Source organism: Peromyscus maniculatus, chromosome 3, assembly GCF_049852395.1.
Source record: "Peromyscus maniculatus bairdii isolate BWxNUB_F1_BW_parent chromosome 3, HU_Pman_BW_mat_3.1, whole genome shotgun sequence".
Classification (NCBI taxonomy): domain Eukaryota; kingdom Metazoa; phylum Chordata; class Mammalia; order Rodentia; family Cricetidae; genus Peromyscus; species Peromyscus maniculatus.
In genome coordinates this window covers 27,671,088-27,692,862 of record NC_134854.1, presented here as the reverse complement: position 1 = coordinate 27,692,862, position 21,775 = coordinate 27,671,088, and the positions used below count along the sequence as shown (strand labels likewise).

The 21,775-nt window shown below is 43.2% G+C and overlaps 1 protein-coding gene across 2 annotated transcripts; it reads right to left on the bottom strand.

The window, feature by feature from the left end:
- Positions 1-1,885: 1,885 nt before the first annotated feature.
- On the bottom strand, positions 1,886-21,344 carry Sri (sorcin). Of its 2 annotated transcripts, none has more exons than XM_076566290.1 (8): positions 21,265-21,344; positions 13,196-13,279; positions 11,412-11,481; positions 7,492-7,535; positions 6,479-6,626; positions 6,183-6,296; positions 5,343-5,401; positions 1,886-3,340 (listed from the first exon to the last, which is right to left on the bottom strand). In XM_076566290.1, the coding sequence occupies exons 1-8, from the start codon at positions 21,268-21,270 to the stop codon at positions 3,314-3,316; spliced, it is 552 nt and encodes a 183-aa protein (XP_076422405.1). In that variant the 5' UTR covers positions 21,271-21,344; the 3' UTR covers positions 1,886-3,313. The 2 variants fall into 2 exon arrangements, with proteins under 2 accessions (XP_076422405.1, XP_006987216.1); XM_006987154.4 differs by lacking the exon at positions 21,265-21,344 and adding an exon at positions 14,145-14,279.
- Positions 21,345-21,775: the final 431 nt, after the last annotated feature.

Below are 21,775 nucleotides of genomic sequence, written 5' to 3'. Positions count from 1 at the left end.
GGGAGTGTTGATCACGGGCAGCCGTGGAGTCAAACCCAGGCAAAATGTCTTTATTCTGTTTCGTTTGACAAAAGGCATACAGTGAGATGAAGCAATCTGATGAGATTCATATCCACAAGGCCATCCGCTCGGTGTTTATGAACAAAGGTTAGTCTCCCCTAAATGTATGACGACGCACGTGTGCATATTCTGCATTCAACTTAGGACATTTCAGGACACGATTTGTTCTGATGGTTGAGTTTTTAAATAATACAAATAGCCCAAATCTTTAAATATAGTGGTGCTACGTTTTATCAGCTAACACAATGCAGAAAGTGCTGAACTGAATTCAGACACCGAGGAGTAACACAAGGGTTCCTGTTAAATCACACACTGGTATCACTGCCTGATTTGAAAGCCCCCTTTCCTTTCTAATCCAGCACAATTCCAAACTGTGATTCTAGCTCCTCTTTTTAATGAGTACAAATAACTCAACACCTTTTTTTTTTTTAATGGAAAACTTTTTTTTTTAAACACTCAAAGCCAAAGGTTCCTTCAGGATGCAGAGCATTTTTGTTTTAACTTGGAAGACTTGCCCCTCCAAACTAGCATTTTCAAATGACAATTTCACACCTAACCAGAACAGTTCATGTTAGTGGCATTAGGTCTGTGCCAGTGCTTCCCACATTCATAGCCTCTGAGGGTGACGCCCATCTACAGGTAACAGGCTACCCCATGGGGACGTGTTAATCGCATCAGTGTGGTTCACGTGGAGTAGCCAGGTACTCATGTGCACATATTTAGATTCACAGCATTCAAACCTCCTCTCTGCCACTCTGCTCGCACTTCAGGTTCTTATGCTATTTTAAAACTCTTGGGTTTGGGCAAGCACCAAAAGAAATGTAAATGGTGATTGCCTTCCTGAGTAAGCGTGGTTTGTTTTATGGCCGTTCAAGTTATAAAGTTGTTCTCATATTGTAGGTAAACAAAATCTTGCTGTTTTTAAAGGTCACTGTAACTCGAGGTTTAACTTTCTGGCACAATTTTATTAGTGTTCACTTCTGAAGCTAATAAGATAACAGAGTTTTCTATGTTACTCTCATCGTAACATCAATAAAGTGACTTTCAATAAAAGACTTATGTTCTTTTGATGCACAGCTCTTTCCTTTTCTTCTTCCTGGCCAGCATCTCTGAGATGCTGTCAGAAGATTCTGTTCTCATGGTCCCTGAGGAGACAGGGGAAAAACTGGTATTCCATTTGTTGGGCTGTTCCTCTTGTGAGGAAGCAAGGAATTTGTCTCCTGAATTCTCCCCTGCCCTAAAGACATTTAACTCTTGATGGAGACTTACCTTAAACACTGATTATTAAAACCTGAATACCAGAAACACAATTTATAGTACTTGAGGATGTACCCAAAAGCAAATTCAGAACCGAAATCTAAGTAGCACATCTTGGGGTTTATTCACATGACAGGGCAGCTTAAATATGAGTCATCACCTTGGGTTGGTAAGGGTCAATTTCCTTATTGCTTTACTCACCTAGGAAACGGTCACTTCTTTAAACTAGAATTTCCTCAAGAGATCGTGGTCAGTTTAAGCCAAATAGCAAGTATTAGGACTTCATAGGACAGTGTCAGCCTCCTAGTCCTCTAAGCACCCTTGGGCCTTTTCTGGGCAGCCCGGGCCCAGGTTAAAGCAAAGCTCTGTGGAAGTACAGAAGAAACATCTAAAAGGAAGCCCAGACTTGCCATATAAGAGAGAGCAGGCGGCTTCACACTCTGCCATGTAACCTGAGCATACGGGCAACTAAACACAGAGTAAGTTAGGGTCAGTAAACATGGAATGACTAAATGTATATACTATGTACATTAACACTATCAGCATACATTTGTGAAATGAGGCTGGAGATGCTTAGGAAACGTTTATTTCACCAGTTGATAGTTAATCATTTACTTGAATGGTCATGTTTACACTGTGCCTGAAACAAGACAGATGCATTGCTAGCAAGAAACGACTGTTACCATTTTTAGCTAAACTGTAAGAAACAAACACCACAGATGCTCTTATATCAGTATACTTTCACATACTCAGAACTACCCCATGGGGTAAGGGTTCTGTTCAAAGATGGCGAAACTGAGTGTCATGTCCTTACATAAAATGACCAAGCCACATACATAGCAAGGCATTGCCAGCAAGCCAATTATTTAAACATTTGAAAAAACAATATGTTTGTGTGTGTGTGTGTGTGTGTGTGTGTGTGTGTGTGTGTGTGTAAAACCTGATTATAGAACACTTGAAAATTTAATAGGAAGGGAGATCCTATTCATTTCAGTTCCTTTCTTGTGTGTGTTCAAAGACATAACACATGACATTTAAAAATGGTGTCAACAAGGTTTTAAAATTATGTTTAAACATGTTTAAAGATGATCCTGTTATTACTTTTAGTTATGTGTGTGCACATCCATTTGTTTGGGGTATGTGCATTTGAGTGCAGGTGCCTATGGGGGCCAGAGGCAGAAGTTCAGCCACCCAACATGGGTGCTGGGAACCTGAGTCCTCCCCAGGAGTGGTGCATGCTCTCAACTGCTGGGCTGTCCCTCCAGCCTTGACATCGGGTTTTAAAATGGAAGCATACACATTATAAGCAGCTAATATATTCTTATCTCCCTTTAGTCTTTTTCTGACAATTTTGAGCTTATAATATACAAGACTTTTTAAGTATAGTTAACCAAAGTTTGGATGGATGACAAAAAAAGGACTTGGTGACAGCATTTTTGCCACTCAAATTATCTGCAGGTTTTTAAAGAGGTGGACAGTAGTCATTCAGTATCTCTGTCCACTCATATAAGGTTTTCAAACCCGGTGAGTCCTGAAGCTTACACTCTTTCTAGTATGTGGATCACCACGGGCACTGGTTTGTTTCACACCCCGTGGATCTACATCACTTATATAAGAATACCCCACACAAAACTGTTAACCACATTCCTCAGGGCAAGAAAGGATAACAGCCAAGACTGACTACAAGATTTCATATGTTGAGAGAAAATATATGCTTTCAACATTTTGCATACTTAAATTTATATAAAGACATAAGGCATGGTTAATGGCTCAAGGAGGTTCTGACTGGTACAACAGACTTGTTCTTACATTATTGAACTTCAAGAATTTATTATCAAAATTAAAAATGAAGCTTCAGCTGTATATAAAGCCATAATCCCACTCAACAGTTGTCAGGGATGTTGGTGGCGATCTACACACAGCACTGCGGGCCGGGAGGAAGCAGGGGCGGGCTCCAGCTGGAATGTTGAGTGTATTCAGACAGGCTCCTCGTGACTTAGACAGTCATGACACACTGAATGAACTTAAAGAAGAAAATCAGTGTTACACTCCAGACTGCAAAATACCATAGCCACTCTGTGGACACCTTCCATTTTAGTCCTTGGCACTGTGGGTAAACAAGGAGAACAAAAACCCCAACTTTCTACGTTATGCATAAATGAATGGTAGGGTGGGAAGGGTCTTCCTGGTAGGGGACTTTCTACTGTAAAGTCCAATGAGTTCCTCACTTTATGGGAAGGAGGAATCACTTCACCAAATAAAGAATTGAAACACCAAATAATATTTAACAGTGTAGGGACAGTCATAGTCGAAAGTACTTGCCCACGAGAACAAATAACAGGTTTACACTGTCCTATCACGTGAGGACTTCCAAACTGATTCCCCCACTACTCTAGCAGGAAACTTTAACACAATCTTCCTGTAAAGCCTGCTCCATCAGCGTCACAGCAGAGCATAGAGAGCAAAGCTGATCCTGCTCCAGCGACTCAGAAATGTACATTTAGCAACATCAGCATTTGCTGTGCGTGGCCGTCACGACCCCCAAGACCCACTAGACCTGTGGTTCTCAGTCTTCCTAACGCTGTGACCCTTTAATACAGTTCCTCACCTTGTGGTGACCTCTGCCTATAAAATCATTTTCACTGCTACTTCATAACTGTAATGTTGCTACTGTTATGAATCATAGTGTAAATGTCTGATATGCGGGATATCTGACATGTGACCCCTGTGAAAAGGTTAGACTTCTGAAAGAGGTCGTGACCCACAGGTTGAGAACCACTGCACAGATCCTGCTTCCCCCACCCCTGCCCAAGCTTATTCTCCAACACTGGGAAGGAGTCCCAGTGCTAAATCCTGCAACAATTCTTTTTTTGCAACAAATCCTGCAACCAACTCAATGATTCTTTTTTTTTCAAGACAGGGTTTCTCTGTGTAGCTTTGCGCCTTTCCTGGAACTCACTCTGTAGCCCAGGATGGCCTCAAACTCAGAGATCCACCTGCCTCTGCCTCCCAAGTGCTGAGATTAAAGGCGTGCGCCACCACCGCTCGGCCAATGATTCTTATTTGAGAGAAAAAGAAACCAAAGATTTGGACATGTAGAAACCTCTCTAGTGGTCTCCTCTGATGCCAGTGTGTACTTTTTTCCTCTCCCAGGTTATCACCACACACGGCTTGTTGTAAATTGTGATTTAAGTTGGTGCTAGCCTTACATTCTCAAGGAACAGCACAGGTATGCAAAGCAGAGCTAGAAGGTACCTCTCAGTAACGTTTGTTTTCTACAGGGTGAGAGCAGAGACATGTCTGCATTTGCAAGACATCTCAAGACACAGCTGACTGAAACCTGTCAACAGCTCTTTGAAAGAGGCGTCATCGTTATGTGGTGTATGTGTGTTTGCATGCTTGTGTGTTGGGATGCACATGAATGTGGAGCCTGAAGGTCAATCTCAAGTGTCACGCTATCCTCAGGTGCTAGTCACCTTTTGAGAGTGATTCTCCCTGGCCTAGAACTCACGAAGCAGGCTTGGCTGGAGGGTCAGCAAGCACCTCCCCAATACTGGGATTATACTAGAGTGCTGCCATACACAGCATTTTGCACATGGGTTCTGGGGGTCCTCATGTTTGTCTGCCATCCAAGCTATTATCCCAGCCTGAAAGAGGCATCATTATTATACCTGCTTCACTCAGTCTCAGAGCAACCAGGGAAATCTACTTCTACAATGACCCAGTCAATAAAAGCAACAGGCCGGGCCTGAAGTTGAAGTCATCCTTCTGCCTCCTCCTTAGAAATGCTGGTATTACAGCCATGAGCTGCCATGTCCTGTTATATTTTCTATTTATTTGTTTGTTTGAGGCAGAGTCTCACAAGCATAGCTCAGTCTGGCCTTGAACTCACAGCAAACCACCTGCCTCAGCCTCTTGAGTGCATGCTTGAGTCACCATGTCCATATTCTAAACAGCTAACTTCAAAAGGAATCCCATTTATGTACAGTATTTGGTCTACTTAGCTCTTACTTGCTGAGACTTACATCATCGTATGAGAAATTCACCATTCCTTGTTGGGCAGAGTCCCGTCTTCGAAAGCTATCTGCAAAACAACACAGTAAAATGTAGTATTCACGTTTTTTCTAAACTCAAAACAGCTAACTATTCAGCACTGGGATCAAACTTCAATAACACTTAAAATTCTACAACCAGTCAACATAAGGCCAAAGAAAAATAGTCACCTACAGGAATATTAAAAGATTTAATATAGGGCTGGAGAGATGGCTCAGAAGTTAAGAGCACTGGCTGCTCTTCCAGAGGTCCTGAATTCAATTCCCAGAAACCACATCGGGTTCTAGACACTGTAGTTACATACATGCTGCTCAAGCAAGGACACAGAGGGATACAGTCCCCAATATTACAAACGGGCTGTGACCAAATACCCCACTCATTTTAGCCCCGCTGACCAAAAATGATTAACGTTACTCTTACTCTTTTCAAACGTTCCGCAGTTGAAGAGAATTACTCATAAGTGCACTCTGTGATTGAAACTGTACAAATGTGGGCTGTGGAATAGCACCACAGTCCAGTGTTTACATAGCATGTGAGCAGTCTGTGACTCCAGCACTACAAACGAAAGCACTTAAAAATATAGACAGTTATGTCTGCAGCATTTTAATAAAATGTACTATAATTACTCATTCACCTAAAACAGTTCTGGATAGCATATTATGCTCTGTTTGCTTAATAGCTGTGTTAAGGGTCTACCAACGTACCCCTAAAGCCATAAAAAACTGGGCAGAATGGAAGTCCAAGGCATGGAGAAATGAGACATGCCATAAAAAGGGCCTTCTAGGCTCCTGGTAACCTGAAAGGGTTCACACCTGTGAGAGCCCTCAGCTTGACGCAGCAGGCGATGTAGTCATCGAAGGTGATCTTCCCACTGGTGCTGTAGCGCTTCGCAATTGAATTCACAGTTTGGGGGTTCAACCTGAATCCTGGAAGGCAGAAAAATCACCCAGCAAGGAAAGGTTGCAGGCTTGTAAAAACACAACAACAACAACAACAACAAACCCAAAACAACAACATTAAAAAGAAACTGTCTTCAAGTAGCCCACACTTTTAGGGAAACACCAACCCGTTCAGCAGTTAATGGAGAGCTGGAGTTGGTGATACAAACCCATTGTGGTCAGGGCCTTCTGGAGTTCCTGGGGATCCACTGTTCCACTCCTATCGCTGTCAAAACTGATGAAGTGCTGTCTCCAGCCATTCAGCACGGCCCAGAGCTCTTTAAATTCATTGAACCCCATGGTGCCGGACATATCTCTCTGGATTGTAATCAAGGACCAGAACTATCTTATTTCACATCTTTAATGATTTCACAAGAGAAAGAGGAAGGGTAAGGGGAATTCAATAGTCTTTCTGTTAAAATGGCAAAGAGACACCCCACATTGTAAAAAAACAAAACAAAACAAAAAACAAAAAAAAAACCCTATTCTATATTCTTACTGATATGATATAAAAGAATTAATGATAAATGATGTAATAAATGGCCTGTGGCTTTAAAGCTCTGAACCTGATGGTATGGCATTGTGAGCCAAGCAAACAGCAGTTTTCTTACTGGAACTGGGCTGCACTTCTTAGGTGCTCCAGGTCATGGGTCCTGGTATCCCTTGCTAAGCCCTCAGACCCAAGGATTTCACCTGTAGAAAGTGAGCTGAGGTGGAAAGTACCACGGGTGACACACTGACAGACAGACAATCAACGGCTGGCATTCCTGTCCATTTGATGCCGTACTGCACTAACTCTAACACACACTCTCCCACCTGTCTCTCTTGAGAAAGGATCTCTGTAGTTCAGAGTAACTTCCAACTCACAGTATAGCCCATGCTGCCCTCAAACTCATAGTGATGCTCCTGCCTCTGCATCCTGAGTGCTGTGATTACAGGCATGAGCCACCACACCTCTGGCTTCTTGTGCAATCTTAAACAACCAGCCTTCCGTTTACTAAACTTCCTGCCTGATTTTCACACCAAATTACATCTTAACGGCTAGTTATTTCACCAAACTCTTTTGGTGGTTACTTGCTATTCTGTATTCACTTGTTACTCACCCTGAGATGAACTGTTTTAGAAAAATATGGGTTTTTTGCTGTGGAAAAACACTCTAGACAACCATCAAGATAAAGGATACGTCCAACATTGAAACCATAAGGCGACAAGTCTCCAGATTAAAAGCTGTTAAAGAAAGTATATGAATAAGTACAATTTCAAAATTTCATATTACACTGGAATCATTCAAATTAATTATGAACTTTAAAACATGCTACTCATTTTCCATGATACTCACTCACCACTTTGTGGTGTTTGGCTTACACCAATTTTGTCTGACTGTATTGCAAACATAACCCATTTTCAAAAATTTTACTACATGTATCTGCCCACATTATAGATACCTGTGGGAACCCCACCCCCCTTCCCCAGTGTGCAGTCACCTTGTAAATAAAGTCAGGATCAACTGGCAGCCCCCGTTACTCAGTTCAGTCATTTCTTTAAGCTGTAGGACTCCGTAGGCTCTTTAACATCAATCCCTGATTCTAAGCCTCTCCCCAACCCCTAAGATCTGGAATGATCTGAAGAATCTGTAGCAATACTAAGGTCCTGCAGACTGCTAATCTTGGATGAACAGAACATTGTGTAGATAGAATGCTATAGTTCACAAGCTAGACTTATCTTGGACTACTTGGGGCCTTTAATAGCCAATTACCCTAGCTTTTGGATCTGTCCCAATGTCCTACTTCATAGAAATACTCCTTAAAGTCTATCACTATGCTTTGCAGATCTCTAGCATCTACCAATCCCATAGCCACGAATGTTCTGACAACTGAAAGCTATGGGTCCTCACTCTACTGTAGTCAGTGTGCCAGGTCTCCCACTGGAAATGGCAAAGGTCCTGATTCATGACTTCCTTTCATTCTTTGATACAAGTTCACATGGCATCTTCCACAGTGGCACATGTCATTCAAGGTAACTTGAGTCCATGTTCTTGAACCACAGTCCTTCATGTTTGGCTCAGAATAAACTATTGCTTTATTTCTTTTAAAGCAGACTATTTTATACTCTCAATGTAGTCTTTACCTTATGGCTGGAGCAGCAGTGTTCTCACATACAGAATGCTGTAAGGTCTCAGAGTAAAGGTCAGAACCCCTGCATGTGAGGACATTCATGAATTTCCCCAGTTCACCCACAGCCAGGCAGGATCTTCACAGGAAAATTCTCACTTCCATAATTGAACCAAGCTTCCTCTGGGTCTTTCATATATACTGTTCTATCTGCTTGAATTATGTACATACATACTGTTCTATCTGCCTGAATTATGTGCACACATACTGTTCTATCTGCATGAATTATGTGCATATAGCATCTCCAAATGGCATCATTGTGCTGGACTTTGATTTCTTCTCCAGCGTAGGTATCAATTGTGCAGGCACACTCCTGTCTTGACCATGTGCCTGTGGGTTTGATCTCAGTCTCAGAACTTATCTCACCAGGTGCAGCTGTTTCTGTACACCCAGCATAACTGTCCATCAAAAATGGACTGGTTGGCTGAGGGATAAATGGCCACATGGACTGAATTCTTACCCCTAGACAAGAGCTGCAGTTTAGTGTAGAAGTATGCCTCTTTCAGGAAGGCTAAGGGGAAATGTGGATTATTATTTTTAATAGGGTATTTTGGATTTGACTGACACTTAAAAGTTCTATATTTTAAATCAAATACCAATACTGCTACAGGGCCATGGTTTCCTCCTTTTATGTAATTTACTTATTTGGCTTTTTTGAGAGTTTCATGTGGCCCAGGCTGCCTTCACCTCTGTGTAAATGATGACCTTAAAGTCTTGTTCCTCCTGCTTCCTCCTCCCAAGTGCTCAGACTGTAGGCACGGATTACCATGCTCAGCTAATTTCTCTATTCTAAAGGTTTTCCACCAACAGCCAACCAACATTGACAGATGCAGGGTCTGCGTACCAGGATACACACATGAAATAAAGCTAGAGCACAGAGGTCCAATTAATTTGGGGAAGGCAGATAGGTCTTGCTCAATTCTGCTCACTGTATTTTCACCCAGAAGCAGCTTTATTAATGTGAATCTTTCAGTATAATTTCAAAAGCATCCATGTGTCAACTTCCCCTGCCGCTGCTGCTTCCGTCTGCACTACCGCAATGCCTCAGGTATCCTTTCATCCAGAAGAAACAAGGCACCAGGCCTGGAAAGGAAGGAAGTCTACTCCACCTGTTCCTGTCAAGCATCTTGCAGAGGAACCACCAAATTCAGGGAAAGGAAAAGCAGAATTTCTCTTGTGGAGCCTGGAACATCCTCCATCAAGTCTCCCTCTCGAGATGACTGCTTCTTGTCTGGAGTATCCCACATACCCCCATCCACTCTAAGTCCGTGGGCTATGACTTGGAATCTGGGTCTAAAAAGACCGATGGCTGTATGGTTTCTGTACTGCAGAACTCTTGGCAGCCCAGAAGTTGGGTGGTATCTCATGGCTACTAGAGGGAACTAAGCTAATTAACTAGATTACATAGGTCCTTGTGTTTCAGGAAATGACTTTTTCTAATGCATTGATCTAAGGCCTTTACAAAATGACTTTCAAGTAAGATTTTTAAAATTCGTTATTACATTTACTTATTTGCTTTGTGTAGTGTGTGAGGTGTGTGTCAGAGTCAGAGAGAGTCGGAGGACAGCTTTCAGGAGTTGGTGCAGAAGCAGGGTTTGAACTCGGGCCAGCAGTCTTGGAGGCAAAGACTAGCTGAGGCATCTCAGCAGCCCTCAAAATAGAACTCTTGAGGGAACTGCTCTCTAAGATTGTGCAGTGCACTTGTAGTTTGTTCTAAAATCTGATGCATCTCTTCTACCGGAAGGCTGTAGGTGGATAAGATACCTCACTGAGTCAACTCCATTAGATCTTCCTTGTTTACCTCAAGTGCTTGAGGTTAAAAATTAACAATTTAAGTGTAATAGCCACTGCTCAGTTCACTTTACCTAGAAAATGCTTCTCTTGTTTAGGACCTAATTAAAATGACAGAAACTTGAAAGGCTCTTCTCTCTTGAATTAATTTCCCAACTAGGAAATAGTAATAGGAAACTCAAGTCACACAAGAAATGGTAACAACAGAAACTTGAGCGTTTTAAAGATGGCCATCTAGAGCACACAGGACCTCAAACAGCTAAAAGTTCCACTGCAAGTGTTTAGGTGTGAGTTCTACTCTGAACATTTTACCTTACAGCTTACTATAAAGTGAAGGTGTCACTTGATGTTATGACTCAATTAACAAATGGGAAGGAGTTAGAAGGGAGAACACTTGAGCTAAATCACTATTATTTGTCCTAGGCACTTCTCATGGTCAAGCCTAGATTTTTTAAAAAAGCAGAGTGTGTAAAATGATAAGCCTGGGCCAGGATGCAGGACATCTGCAATGTTTATTTCTATTTGTTGCTTGGAGCACAGTAGTGAAAAGGCAGGAAAGTGGGACACGTACTGGATGATAGTGCTGCATATCTCGTCTGCAAAGAACTGAGGAGGGAGCAGAGGGCTAGCATGAGGTGAAGCAGACGGGTACATGTCCTCGGCGTGAACGTGTCTTCTCAGGTAGAAGGAATGGCCCAGGGAAGGTCATGGCCGGCAGCAGTAGCAAGCCCAGGGCCCAGAGATCAGACTGTGGGACTAGCCACTCTCTCAGTGCCACCAAGTCAGGACAGAATAAGCACTTGGCAAATGGTCAGTGGTACATGTTAGCACTTATCATTAACGATACCTGACCTGGCGGATTCCATTTCAGCACCCTAACTTGTCCTCTGTGAGAGAGGCCACCCAAAACTGTCTCACTGGTTTGAATGGTTCTGTACACAGGGAACCCAAATCCAAGAAATCTATTAACCTGTCAGGCAGACTGGTGACCTGGGAACTATGCTCAATTAACAAACAGTTAAAAAAACAACAGCGTGGTGCATCAGAAAAGTTTGATTTCTTGAAAGGAACAATCACAGCTAACAGTTAAAGTACAGAGAACAAGGGTATTATTAGAAAGATTCTAAGACCATGAACTTACGTTTGTATCCTCCAGCAATGCCAGACTGTGTTAGACATCTCTGTAGCTCATCAGCATCAATTTGCCCATCCTTGTAAAACAAACAAACAAAAACCAGAAAGAGGAATCACGGTGGTGGTCTGTACTTTCAAGTCCTTAGGTGACAAGGACAGGGAAAATGATTCTCTCTAGCATTTTTTTAAAGGAATGCCTTTCAAAATTGGGCACACTTCTCTTTACCCTAATTCCGAAAAGAATTTGATGATGAGAAAATATTTGTCATGGCAAACAGTCTCCACTCAGTTTGAGCCAAGAAACTATCAAAACTAATCATTTTAAAATACAATTAGTTATGGAATTGTTTCAAAACATATCCCCCAACCACGTTTTCAGAAAGAGAGGGACAGAGGGTAGGGTGTACAGTGTAAGCAGACCTAGCAGGCATCAGTAAATACAGGTCTTGTTTAAGGAGAAAGATGCTCTTGGATCAATGTCTGACTGGGAGACAGTGTTTTCTGAGCACAATTATATGTAGAAGATACAGGGTAGGCTCCCAAACCTTCTTATTGGCTGAGGTCAAAACAGTCTTAAATAAAACACATAACTCCAAGTTGGTGAGATCCATCAAGTTATAAATGAGGAACAACAATTTGAAATTATTAATGATGAATGTGTGGAATAGAGGCCAGAGCTGCTGAAAGCCAAGCAGGTGGGGTCACTTACATGCCAGAGACACCAGCAATCTAAGAATGCTAGTCCTGAGGTGTGCTATGTCTTGTGGTTTCAAAGACACAGATCAATAACAGATTAAGTAGATACTGGAGAGGAAAGTCTTCCAGTCTTCTACTCAATTTTCCATTCAAATTCTCAAAGCTGTGTTTCTTAGAGTACCTCTTTCAAAGGCGGCCTGAGGGTTTTGCTTAGTATATTCTGCAGCATTTTTTTTTCCAGATCTTGATTTCATTCTTTCTGGCTCTTGTGGTTAAACAAGTCTAAGGTGAATAAGCAGGAATACACATCCCCTCTGGACACGTCTGGATTACGGATTACGTCAACAGTGCATTCACCAAACACAGAGTGACCTTGCAAGCTGAGCAAGTGTCCTTCCTCACAGCAGGCACAGACTGTCACACAACTCTAAGGGAAGGAAGTGGGACTTAGGACTTGTGACCACTTGACCTGAATTCTTTCTCCGGGTCAGCAGGCCATAATACCTAATAAGGACATAGAAAACCCAGCAGGGTAAGACCATCTACATCAGGGACAGAGGTTCCCTTCCAAATACAGACAGCAGCTCTCCTGCTTGGAAGCTCTTTTCAGTTCTTCTCTACCTCCTAAGTGGGTAAATGACTAATTATCAAACTCCACTGAAAGTCGGTGTCTATTATAATTGGGCTACAGAATTACTAACACATGTCTTTAGGTTGGACAAACAGGTTTTATTTTCAGAACTTTTGAATTTCGTCTCTGGAAGCAACCCTTGGTCTATCCTGATGACACACTTCTAAAGGCATCTTTCTACTTTGTAGATCTTCAAAGTATATTTATAATCCCCCTTTGGTTCAATCGAACCCCTAGTTCAATCACAAGTTTAGTTTTGACCTGATCTAGCACGAATACAGGTATTCTCTGTCCACCTCTGTTCAGGACTAAAACAAGAATGTTTTAGTTTTCCTTTCCGTTTTCCTTCTTTTGCCCAGGCCAAGGGACTCGTTTCCAGAGCGAAGTTCGTTTACCTGCCACTGCACTACACGATAACAAAAAAAGATAGTAACAGTTCTTCAGCATTAAAAGGAAGGGCTAACCTGTCCAGCCACAGCAGCGAAGTAACCGTAGAGCGGATCCTGAGTTTGTCCGGGGAACGCAGGCCCTCCAGGAGCCCCTCCATACTGTTTAAAGGAAATGCAAAAGCATCAGAACAGAATCCAGTTTATTCCTTCACCATGTGAGACTTTTGCAAAAAGCAGAGGTAATTGCTGCCTGTCTGCCCATCTCAGGATCGCCCTCCCCATGACCTCACACACTCCAGCGTAGTGACCCACCCTGCTCCATTGACGCTTAAAAGCTGGCAACTTGGTCCAAAGTAAGTCTCCACGAAAGTGATGCCACTATACGCGAAGCTACTTAAAATCTCTATTAACGCGAAGCAAGCAATTTAGCAGAAAGGCTTGGGACTATTTTCCTGTTGCTTTAAACAGCTTTTAAGGTGTTTGAAAAGCTCTTCAAGTACTAGGTAAGGCTGGAATTGGTACAGGGCTGACAGGTGTGGCCTGGGAAGGAGGATGGCCCCGCTGTAGCTCAACTAGGGTCCTTCTGTCTCTGACAGCACATCCCTGTGTGGTGGCCTTCCTCTAGGACTCCAGTTTATTTCTCCGGACTTTTTGGTCTCTCTGTCACTTTCTTTTCAAGAGAGTGACCAGAGAACCATTCTAGATCAAGATGGCTGTTGTTGCTTTGGGGGCATTCGAGAGCAGGAAGTGAACACACAGCTTGCACTATCTCACGTCACATTTCCGAATCACCCAGGGGGCTTCCCGTGTCGCTGCCCACCCACCCGTTAGCCCGTGAGAGCCCCTAGGAAGACAGGGGGCAGAAGAATGAAGTGGGGCGGAGGCCGGACATGAGGGGCCAGGCGAGGGCGCAGGGAGCACCTGGACCGGGGATCCTCCCGCAGCGCCTCCTCCCGCGCGCGCGTCCGTGGCGCCCTCTCGCCCCGGGAGCAGCGAGGCTGCGGTACCCGCGCTTTGAACTTACCCCGCCTGGGTAGTACCCGCCGCCGGCGCCAGGGTGCCCGGGGTACGACATGGTGCAGACTGCGCCTCCACCCTGCAAGTCTGCTGCTCCGCCCGCCCGGAGCCGCCCCGAGCCGCCCCGGAGCGCACCACGCCGCCCCACGGGGGACGGCGCCCGCTGCCACCCATCCCTGGCCGCCCCGCGCCACCCTGCGCACCGCCCGCTCTCTATTCCCTCTGTGCTGTGCCAGTGCCCACCGCGACGCCCTCGGGCGGGCGGTGACCCAGGGCCCCAGACGCGGCTCACACCAGGTCCCGTCCACCCTCCCCGCCTAGTGGCACATTCCGACGTCCACGCACCGCCCCGGGATTTTTTTTTTCCCCTTTTTCTTCCTTCTTCCTACTGTGCTATTTTGTGGTACATTTGTTATTTTACACCGGTTGTTGGACTGGGTGGGTGGGATGAGAGCTCTGTGCGCTTTTGTAGGGAAGAGGTTGAATAACAACTCCAGTGGGTGAAGTAGACACTTTAAAATCAAAACAGGAAAACACCTTTGAAACCCGATGTCACTTCAGGGCTCTGCAAGGGGGCGGTTAGCTGTAAGGAGGGTGGCGTGTTTCTTTGCCAACTGTTAAGTTGGGTGTAGCTGGTGCTAAGTGGGTGGAGCGGGGTAGGGAAAGGGGGCATTTTCTGGGCAGGACAGCCTCGCCCAGATCGTTTGTAGAAAACCGAACTGATGTGTTTTCTGGATGATTCAAATAGAAACAACTCTTCTGGGGAGCATTACTGAAAGGATTGTTCGGAAAATGTTTTTTTTTTCACACGCCTTTCTTCTCCACTTTTTAGTATAACTGAAACAAGAGAAAATCGTTTGCTCGCCCTTGACTGTTGAGGACTAGACAGTGGGTTTCTGTTGTCCATTCTTACCCTTTCCCTCTGTGGACCGCGCTCTCGGGCTAGCCCAGAACTCGTGGTCGGCCTCCCGCTGTCTTTCTCATTTTGACAATTTGAGAAACACTTCAACAGACAAGATTCACCCTAGTGTGAGACCATGGCTTGACCCACTGGATGGCTCATCAACACTTCTCTCAAGCCCCCCTTTTGGATCCATAAACTCCAAAAACAGAAGTGAGGAAAATTCTAACAGTCCTTATTGTCACATAAAAAAAGCCACCGTGTCTGATCCTGGAGATAAAGTTAGTTTTCAAATACCATGGTAGTCAGTCCAGGTACATTAGACATTTTGAGTTTTTTGTCTGGTGTTTTAGAACTTTAATCAGCTAAATAATCAGGGCTGAACTCACATTGGAGTTTAAGCTCTTTCAGGGCTAAGTCTGAAAACAAAGAAACAAACAATGCACCCCTAATAAAATGTTTGTAACTAATGCAGGATTCATTTTATGGACATGTGACTATGCTAATTGTTACATTAGGAGTCATTAGACTCTTACTCTCCCTTCAGAAGTGACTTAATGGAGTGCTGTAAATGAAATTCTTACAATGATTGCCAACAAATTAATAAGCCCCTACTGCTTGGGGTTCAGGAAAAAAATGACAAAATAAATATATATAAAGAAAGTAGTTAACAACTGCCCGGCCTTCAGAGCATTTTCCCTATTTGTGTTGTCTTCATAAAATCCTAGGAGATAGGTGCTTTTATCACACAACTGAGAAGCGAGCTGACAGAAGTCAGCGAAGGAAAAGGAGGAAATGAACTCAGAGCTGGGCTATGGCGCTAGGTGCTCTGACTCTGCCCCAGGGGGAAGAAAATGTCCAGATGGAAAATATTTTCCCATCACATGCTCCCAGTAGCAACTTCTTGGCTCTCATAACCCAGTAGTATCTGAGGCTAGAGCATAAGTTGACAGTGTGGCTGTATCCCAGTACAACTTGATTCATAATCGTAAAGTTGAATTTAATACAATTGTTGAATGTCAGAACAAATTTTCTCCTGTCATTTAAGATGAAAATATCATCCTTAGCTTTTAGATGTACCCAAGAAGAGGCAGGCCAGATATGGCCCTCAGGCAGCAGTTTGCTGTGGTGATGTTTCATTTGTGCTGAAATGTGGTGATTTGTGCTTTAATAAAGCTTGCCTGGAGATCAGGGGAAAGGACAGCCATTTTAAGTAAACAAAGTCAGGCAGCACATGCCCTTAATCGATCACTTAGCAGGCAGGGTCTCTGTGTGTTCAAGGCCGTACAGGGGAACAGAGCCAAGCATGGTGACACAAGCCTTTAACCCCAATACCACCATAGAGACCTGGAGGTCTGTACAGACAGACAGTGACAAGGAAGTGAGGTAGCTGGGCTAAGAGAGCCAATGAGAGGGCAGAACAGTAAGGCAATAAAGGCGTGGGTAGACAGGAAGTAACACATTTGAAAGCTGCAGAGTTGGTGAGGTAAGGTTGGCTGGTGGCTTTCCCTATTTCCCTGATCTCTCTAAGGCTTTCACCCCTATATTTGGCTCCATGTTTTTTTATTTAATAAGACCATTTAGAAATTTGTCTACAGTTTGCAAACCACTGTTGTGGGATATTTGATTGCACTGCCACACTCCTAGACTGTGTTAATAAAGTTAACTTTGAATCAGGGGACGGAGCCAGTGACTAACTGACCACAATTAGCCACAGAGAAGCCAGGAATACGGATAGGGAAGCCTGACAGGAAAGAGAAGGGAAGAACTTGGAGAGAAGAGGTGCTGGCTGGTCTCCAGTAAGAAAGGGAAGGTCAGCTGTCTTTGCTCTATAAGGTTTTTACTCCAATATCTGATTCTCGAGTTTGTATTGGTAATAGAACAGTTTAGCAAAACACAACAAACCACTGCAAGCTGAAGACTAGGAAGCATGCCTTTAGCAAATAATGTGCTGAAGTTGTCATGGATGAGTCACCCTAAGGAATGGTGACCTCCCCAGGCCAAGAGCCTGTGATTAAAATACCTCCTTCAGAATCTGTCCACTGGCCAATAAGATGTGCAAAAGGAACACCGTGAGACCGTGATACTCTGTAGTCATAGCCAGAACATATGCAGAATGACAAGACCACATGCCAGGCTGTCCTTTAAATGTTTATACATGCAAAACAAGCCCTTTTATTCATAGCCTGAGTGTTATAGAACCTACACAATTCATGGAAGGATAAAGCCTCAGTATCACCATTGCAAAACTGAAGTGTGATTTTCTTTCATGGCGTCCATGGGACCCTGGGGCTGGCTAGACGATGCCGGAAATGCTAACCGACGGAATGAAATAAGCAACGTCATCACATTCTTGTCCTATGACGAGTGTTGTGCTAGATGCTTCCTAGTGGCTTTGTACCTAAAGCACAGCACCTTCAAAAGGAGATGTACTTATGTTTTATAGACTGAGGAACAAGTAATGCTCCCAAGGTTACCTACCAGATTTTGACTCCCAATAAAAGTTTAAAGCCTAAGTGTTTTATAATACAAGCAGACTGTAAAGACACTGAACCATGCTTATTTTTTCCCTATGGCAGAGCTTCCCAGGTTATTAGGACAAAGTGGGCAATACAGAAAAAGAATTTTAGAGACAGGAAAAAAACTTCTCCCAAAATCTTCATGTCTACCTTGGCAAGATCAATGACCAAATAGTGAACAGAAGACTTATGTTATCCCTAAGAGGAACCTATGGAAAGATGATAGCCCACCCCTCTCTGTCTCCTTTAATTTTGAATCAAATAAATTCCACAGAGGAATAAGATCACATTCATAACCCAAACCGTGAGTCCTAGATACGGACACTACCATCCACAAGTCTTGTAAAGAAAGTCAGCAACAGAGCACCAAGCTGTGGATGTATACAGAAGAGGGCTTTCTCCAGGGAGCCAGAATACTGTCATTTGTCTTAAGAACACACTAAGTCTTACAGAAAGGCTGCAGGGAGTTACTCAGGCCTGTGTCATCCTGACTGAGGGCCAAACTGAGGCCAAAGAGAGTTGTTGCAATTTTAAAGCTAGAAAAAAATCAGTTATTTTGAGAACCACAGAAACCTTTGTGATCATCTACTCTAATCACAGTGTTTCATGGATTTTAAAAAGAGTCCAAGAAGAGGCCCATACTCCTGAAGGGATGAACTAGCTGAATGTAAGTATCTTGCCCTTCCCAGTAGAAGCCCTGACATTGTTTGGCTTTGCCTCCAAAGGCCATTTGTTAAAAGTTTGATCTCCAGCCTGCAGTGTTACCAAATAGGTGGCCGGTGGGGGAACATTTCAGATGAAACTGAGAGGAAGGATATTACTCACTGAAGAAGGTATTAGACCCTGCCCCTCCCCCACTTTCTCTGTTTGTCTCCCTAGTCCTCCAGGATGTTTGCTTCACAACACACTCCTCACTATGATGTTGTGTCTCATTATCAGCCAAAAAAGCAATGTGGCTAGGAGACTACTAGCTGTGAGCCAAAATAGACCTTTCTTCTTCGGAAGTTGTTTGTCTTAGGTGTTTTGTTACAGTGATGGAAAGCTAGCCAACACAGAGAGGATTCTATTCTTTTTTGATATTCCCTCATCAGCCCATCTCAGCACATGTTTTCAAGACAAAAGGTAATGGATACACCCAATCCCTAAAGAAAGGTTAACTTAAACATTAAATAGCATTCAGGCAGAACTTCCTCATTCAGATAAAGGTGAAAGGAATTGTGTTGCCAGGCAACCACAGGTGTTTCACTATTTCCTGCAGTTGACCCAATCCAAGGTCTAATGTACCAGGAAGAAAGGAGCAATGCATTTGCCAGGTTAAGGGCTCAACTTTCTTCTAGTTGTAATCCAGATGAGTCAACTTGTTATCTAAAGACTTCTACCAGGGGCAGGGATATGAGACTGTGTTAGCGCACTTGGATAGTGAACACAAGGTCCTGGTTTGATCGCCACACACACTAAAAAAATAATAAAATAAGAGGCAGAGGATGAAAGAAAGAAAACACACATTATGATGTTATGGAAGAATTCAGATCTCCAAGTTTGAGTGGGAATGAATATTCTATAATAACAGAAAAAATTAATACCAGCCTCCCACCCCCTTGTAAGATTCTTGGGAAAGGATGTGAACAGCAGTTATATTAGTGAATAGAAGATGAATTTTTCTCATTGCCAAGAACAGAGCTCAATCAGTCATGTAATTGTGTTCACAGGATGGGAATATCCGTCACTGAAGGTTTAGGGTTTATGTGTGCAGTACATACTGCCTTCCCAGAGCATTATAGGGATGATGCATTATTACCATAGCCATTCAATAGAATTTTCTGCCACAATGAAAACACTAACCATGTGTGCTATTAAACATGATGCAAGGAACTAAAGTTTTAATTTAAATAGCATTGTTAACCAGTGACTCCTTTGTTGGGCAGCGTAGGAACACATTCACGTATGTTGTCTGCCCTGGATCTCAGTGAAAGCAAGTTCACTTTACTTGCCTGGAGTGGCCAGGATGGGTGAACTAGTCATTTCATTAGCATGAAACAAAACCCACGGTGGCAGGTGACAAATGCCCTATGTTAGATTATTATATTATTCTCACTTTACAAAATGAAAAAACTGAGTCCCTGCGACCTGCTCTCTCATCCACCACACTAACAAAGCAACCGAGGTATTTCATTCTTTTCTCATGCTCACACTGTTTGCTCTTCTTTCTGTGAATTTTCTATTCCCTCGGATTAAGGATTGGGGAATGGGCCAGGGAGATGGCTCAGGAGGTGAAGGTGTTTGCTGGTCCAGACTGTTGATCTGAGTTCAATTTATGGAACCCACGCAAAGATAAAAAAGAACTCGACAAAGTTGTGCCTTGACTGCCCTGCATAGACTGTGGTACACACACCCTTTCACGTGAATCACACACACACACACACACTTTCTGCTAAATATATAAATACAGCCTGCTCAGTTCAGGAATTATTGCAAAAGTGGGGCCAGGAAGATTGTAAGAGCCAAAGGAACAGGAGGTGTGCTGTGAGACTGTGTCTCCTAGAAATGTCAGAGAAGCTGCACTCGTGAAGTCTCACGAACATGACTGCTTAAGCAAGACTTGAGCAATAACAACACACAGATAGACATGCTAACATGGAAGGGGGAAGTCTCACGAGACGCCAGCCCTACACAAAGAACTACAGGCAACTGAGGAACGCTGAGAGTGGAAGAAAGTCTTCCCCAGGGAAGAGCGAAGCAATCCAGTCCTACAATAGGAAGTGGTCAGCTCTGATATCACGTACACACACACACACACACACACACACACGCACACGCACACGCACACGCACACGCACACACACATGCACGCACGCACGTACATGTAACACTGTGTGGGCCGAGCAATGAGAGGCTTTTTAAAGTAAGAATGAGATACTTCTTAGACAGACAGTAGAATGCTTGCCTACCATGTGGGAAGCACCGGTGTCCATTCTCAGCAGTTAAAAAAAGTATGATATTTCTTAGTTTATATAAAAATTTCCCAGAAGTCCTTGCCTGTTTTCCTTAAAGCTGGGCAAGGAACCTTGGTTGATTAACCCTGATCCAGAAATGATGACATTACTATTTTGGCAAGCAAAGCTTCAGTTAAGGTAAAGTTGAATGCTACATGTATACTAGATTATTATACATGAAAAATAAACTGTCAGATAGTAAGATTCTATAAAGAATGGGTCTGTCTCCATCTAAAACATATTACCAGAAGAGCTAGACACATCAACTTTAACTAGTACCTGCTTTATTTAACTTGCTGGAACTATTAGTTTATGGAAGACCCTGTACTGTTTCTGTCTTTTAAAATGAAAAGGCAACTTTCAAGTGAAAAGAGAAAATTGAATTCCTTGGAAACTGATGAGCTACACAGCTCAAGGTTCTTTGAGCTTTTCCTACTTTTCTCAGTGGAAATTCCAAAGTTGAGAATATATATATATTTTTCATTTTAATTTTCTTCACTATAACTATTACTTTTAGGCTTTACACTTTAAATTTTAACCACCTTCTAGAGCACTCAGAAAACACTGTATAGAAATAAACTTTGCAGACACTTTTAGCCTGAGAAAGAGTAGTCAATAGGATCACAAGTGCTAAGGACTTTTCATACTGATAGTAGAATTAGAAACATGAGTTGTATGATACTATCTAATGTCCAATTCCTATTTTTCACTTACCTGCATCTTGCAGTGAGGTCTTACAGGAAGAAGTGGTGATTCTTAGAGGTTGACCAAACTGCAGAATCAAGAGGTCTGAACCTTAACAGCCAATGAACTGTTTCCCTCTGGATCCTGGGCAATCAGTAACTAACCATAAATAACCACGTTCATTCAGACTTCCCAGAGCAGCCAGTAAGGTTTTTATGAAACACACTTGCTTCAGGGGCAAAAAGAAAGATCTTAGCCAAGATAACCAGACACTAGCAGAAACAGTATCCTCTCTTCTCTCTCCTCTCTCTCTCTCTCTCTCTCTCTCTCTCTCTCTCTCTCTCTCTCTCTCTCTCTCTCTCTCTCTCTCTCTCTCTCTCTCTCTCTTCTCTCTCTCTTCTCTCTCTCTCTCCTCTCTCTCTCTCTCTCTCTCTCTCTCTCTCTCTCTCTCTTTCTGTGTGTCTCTCTGTCTCTCTCTCTCTCTGTCTCTCTCTCTCTCTCACACACACACAACACACACACACACACACACACACACACA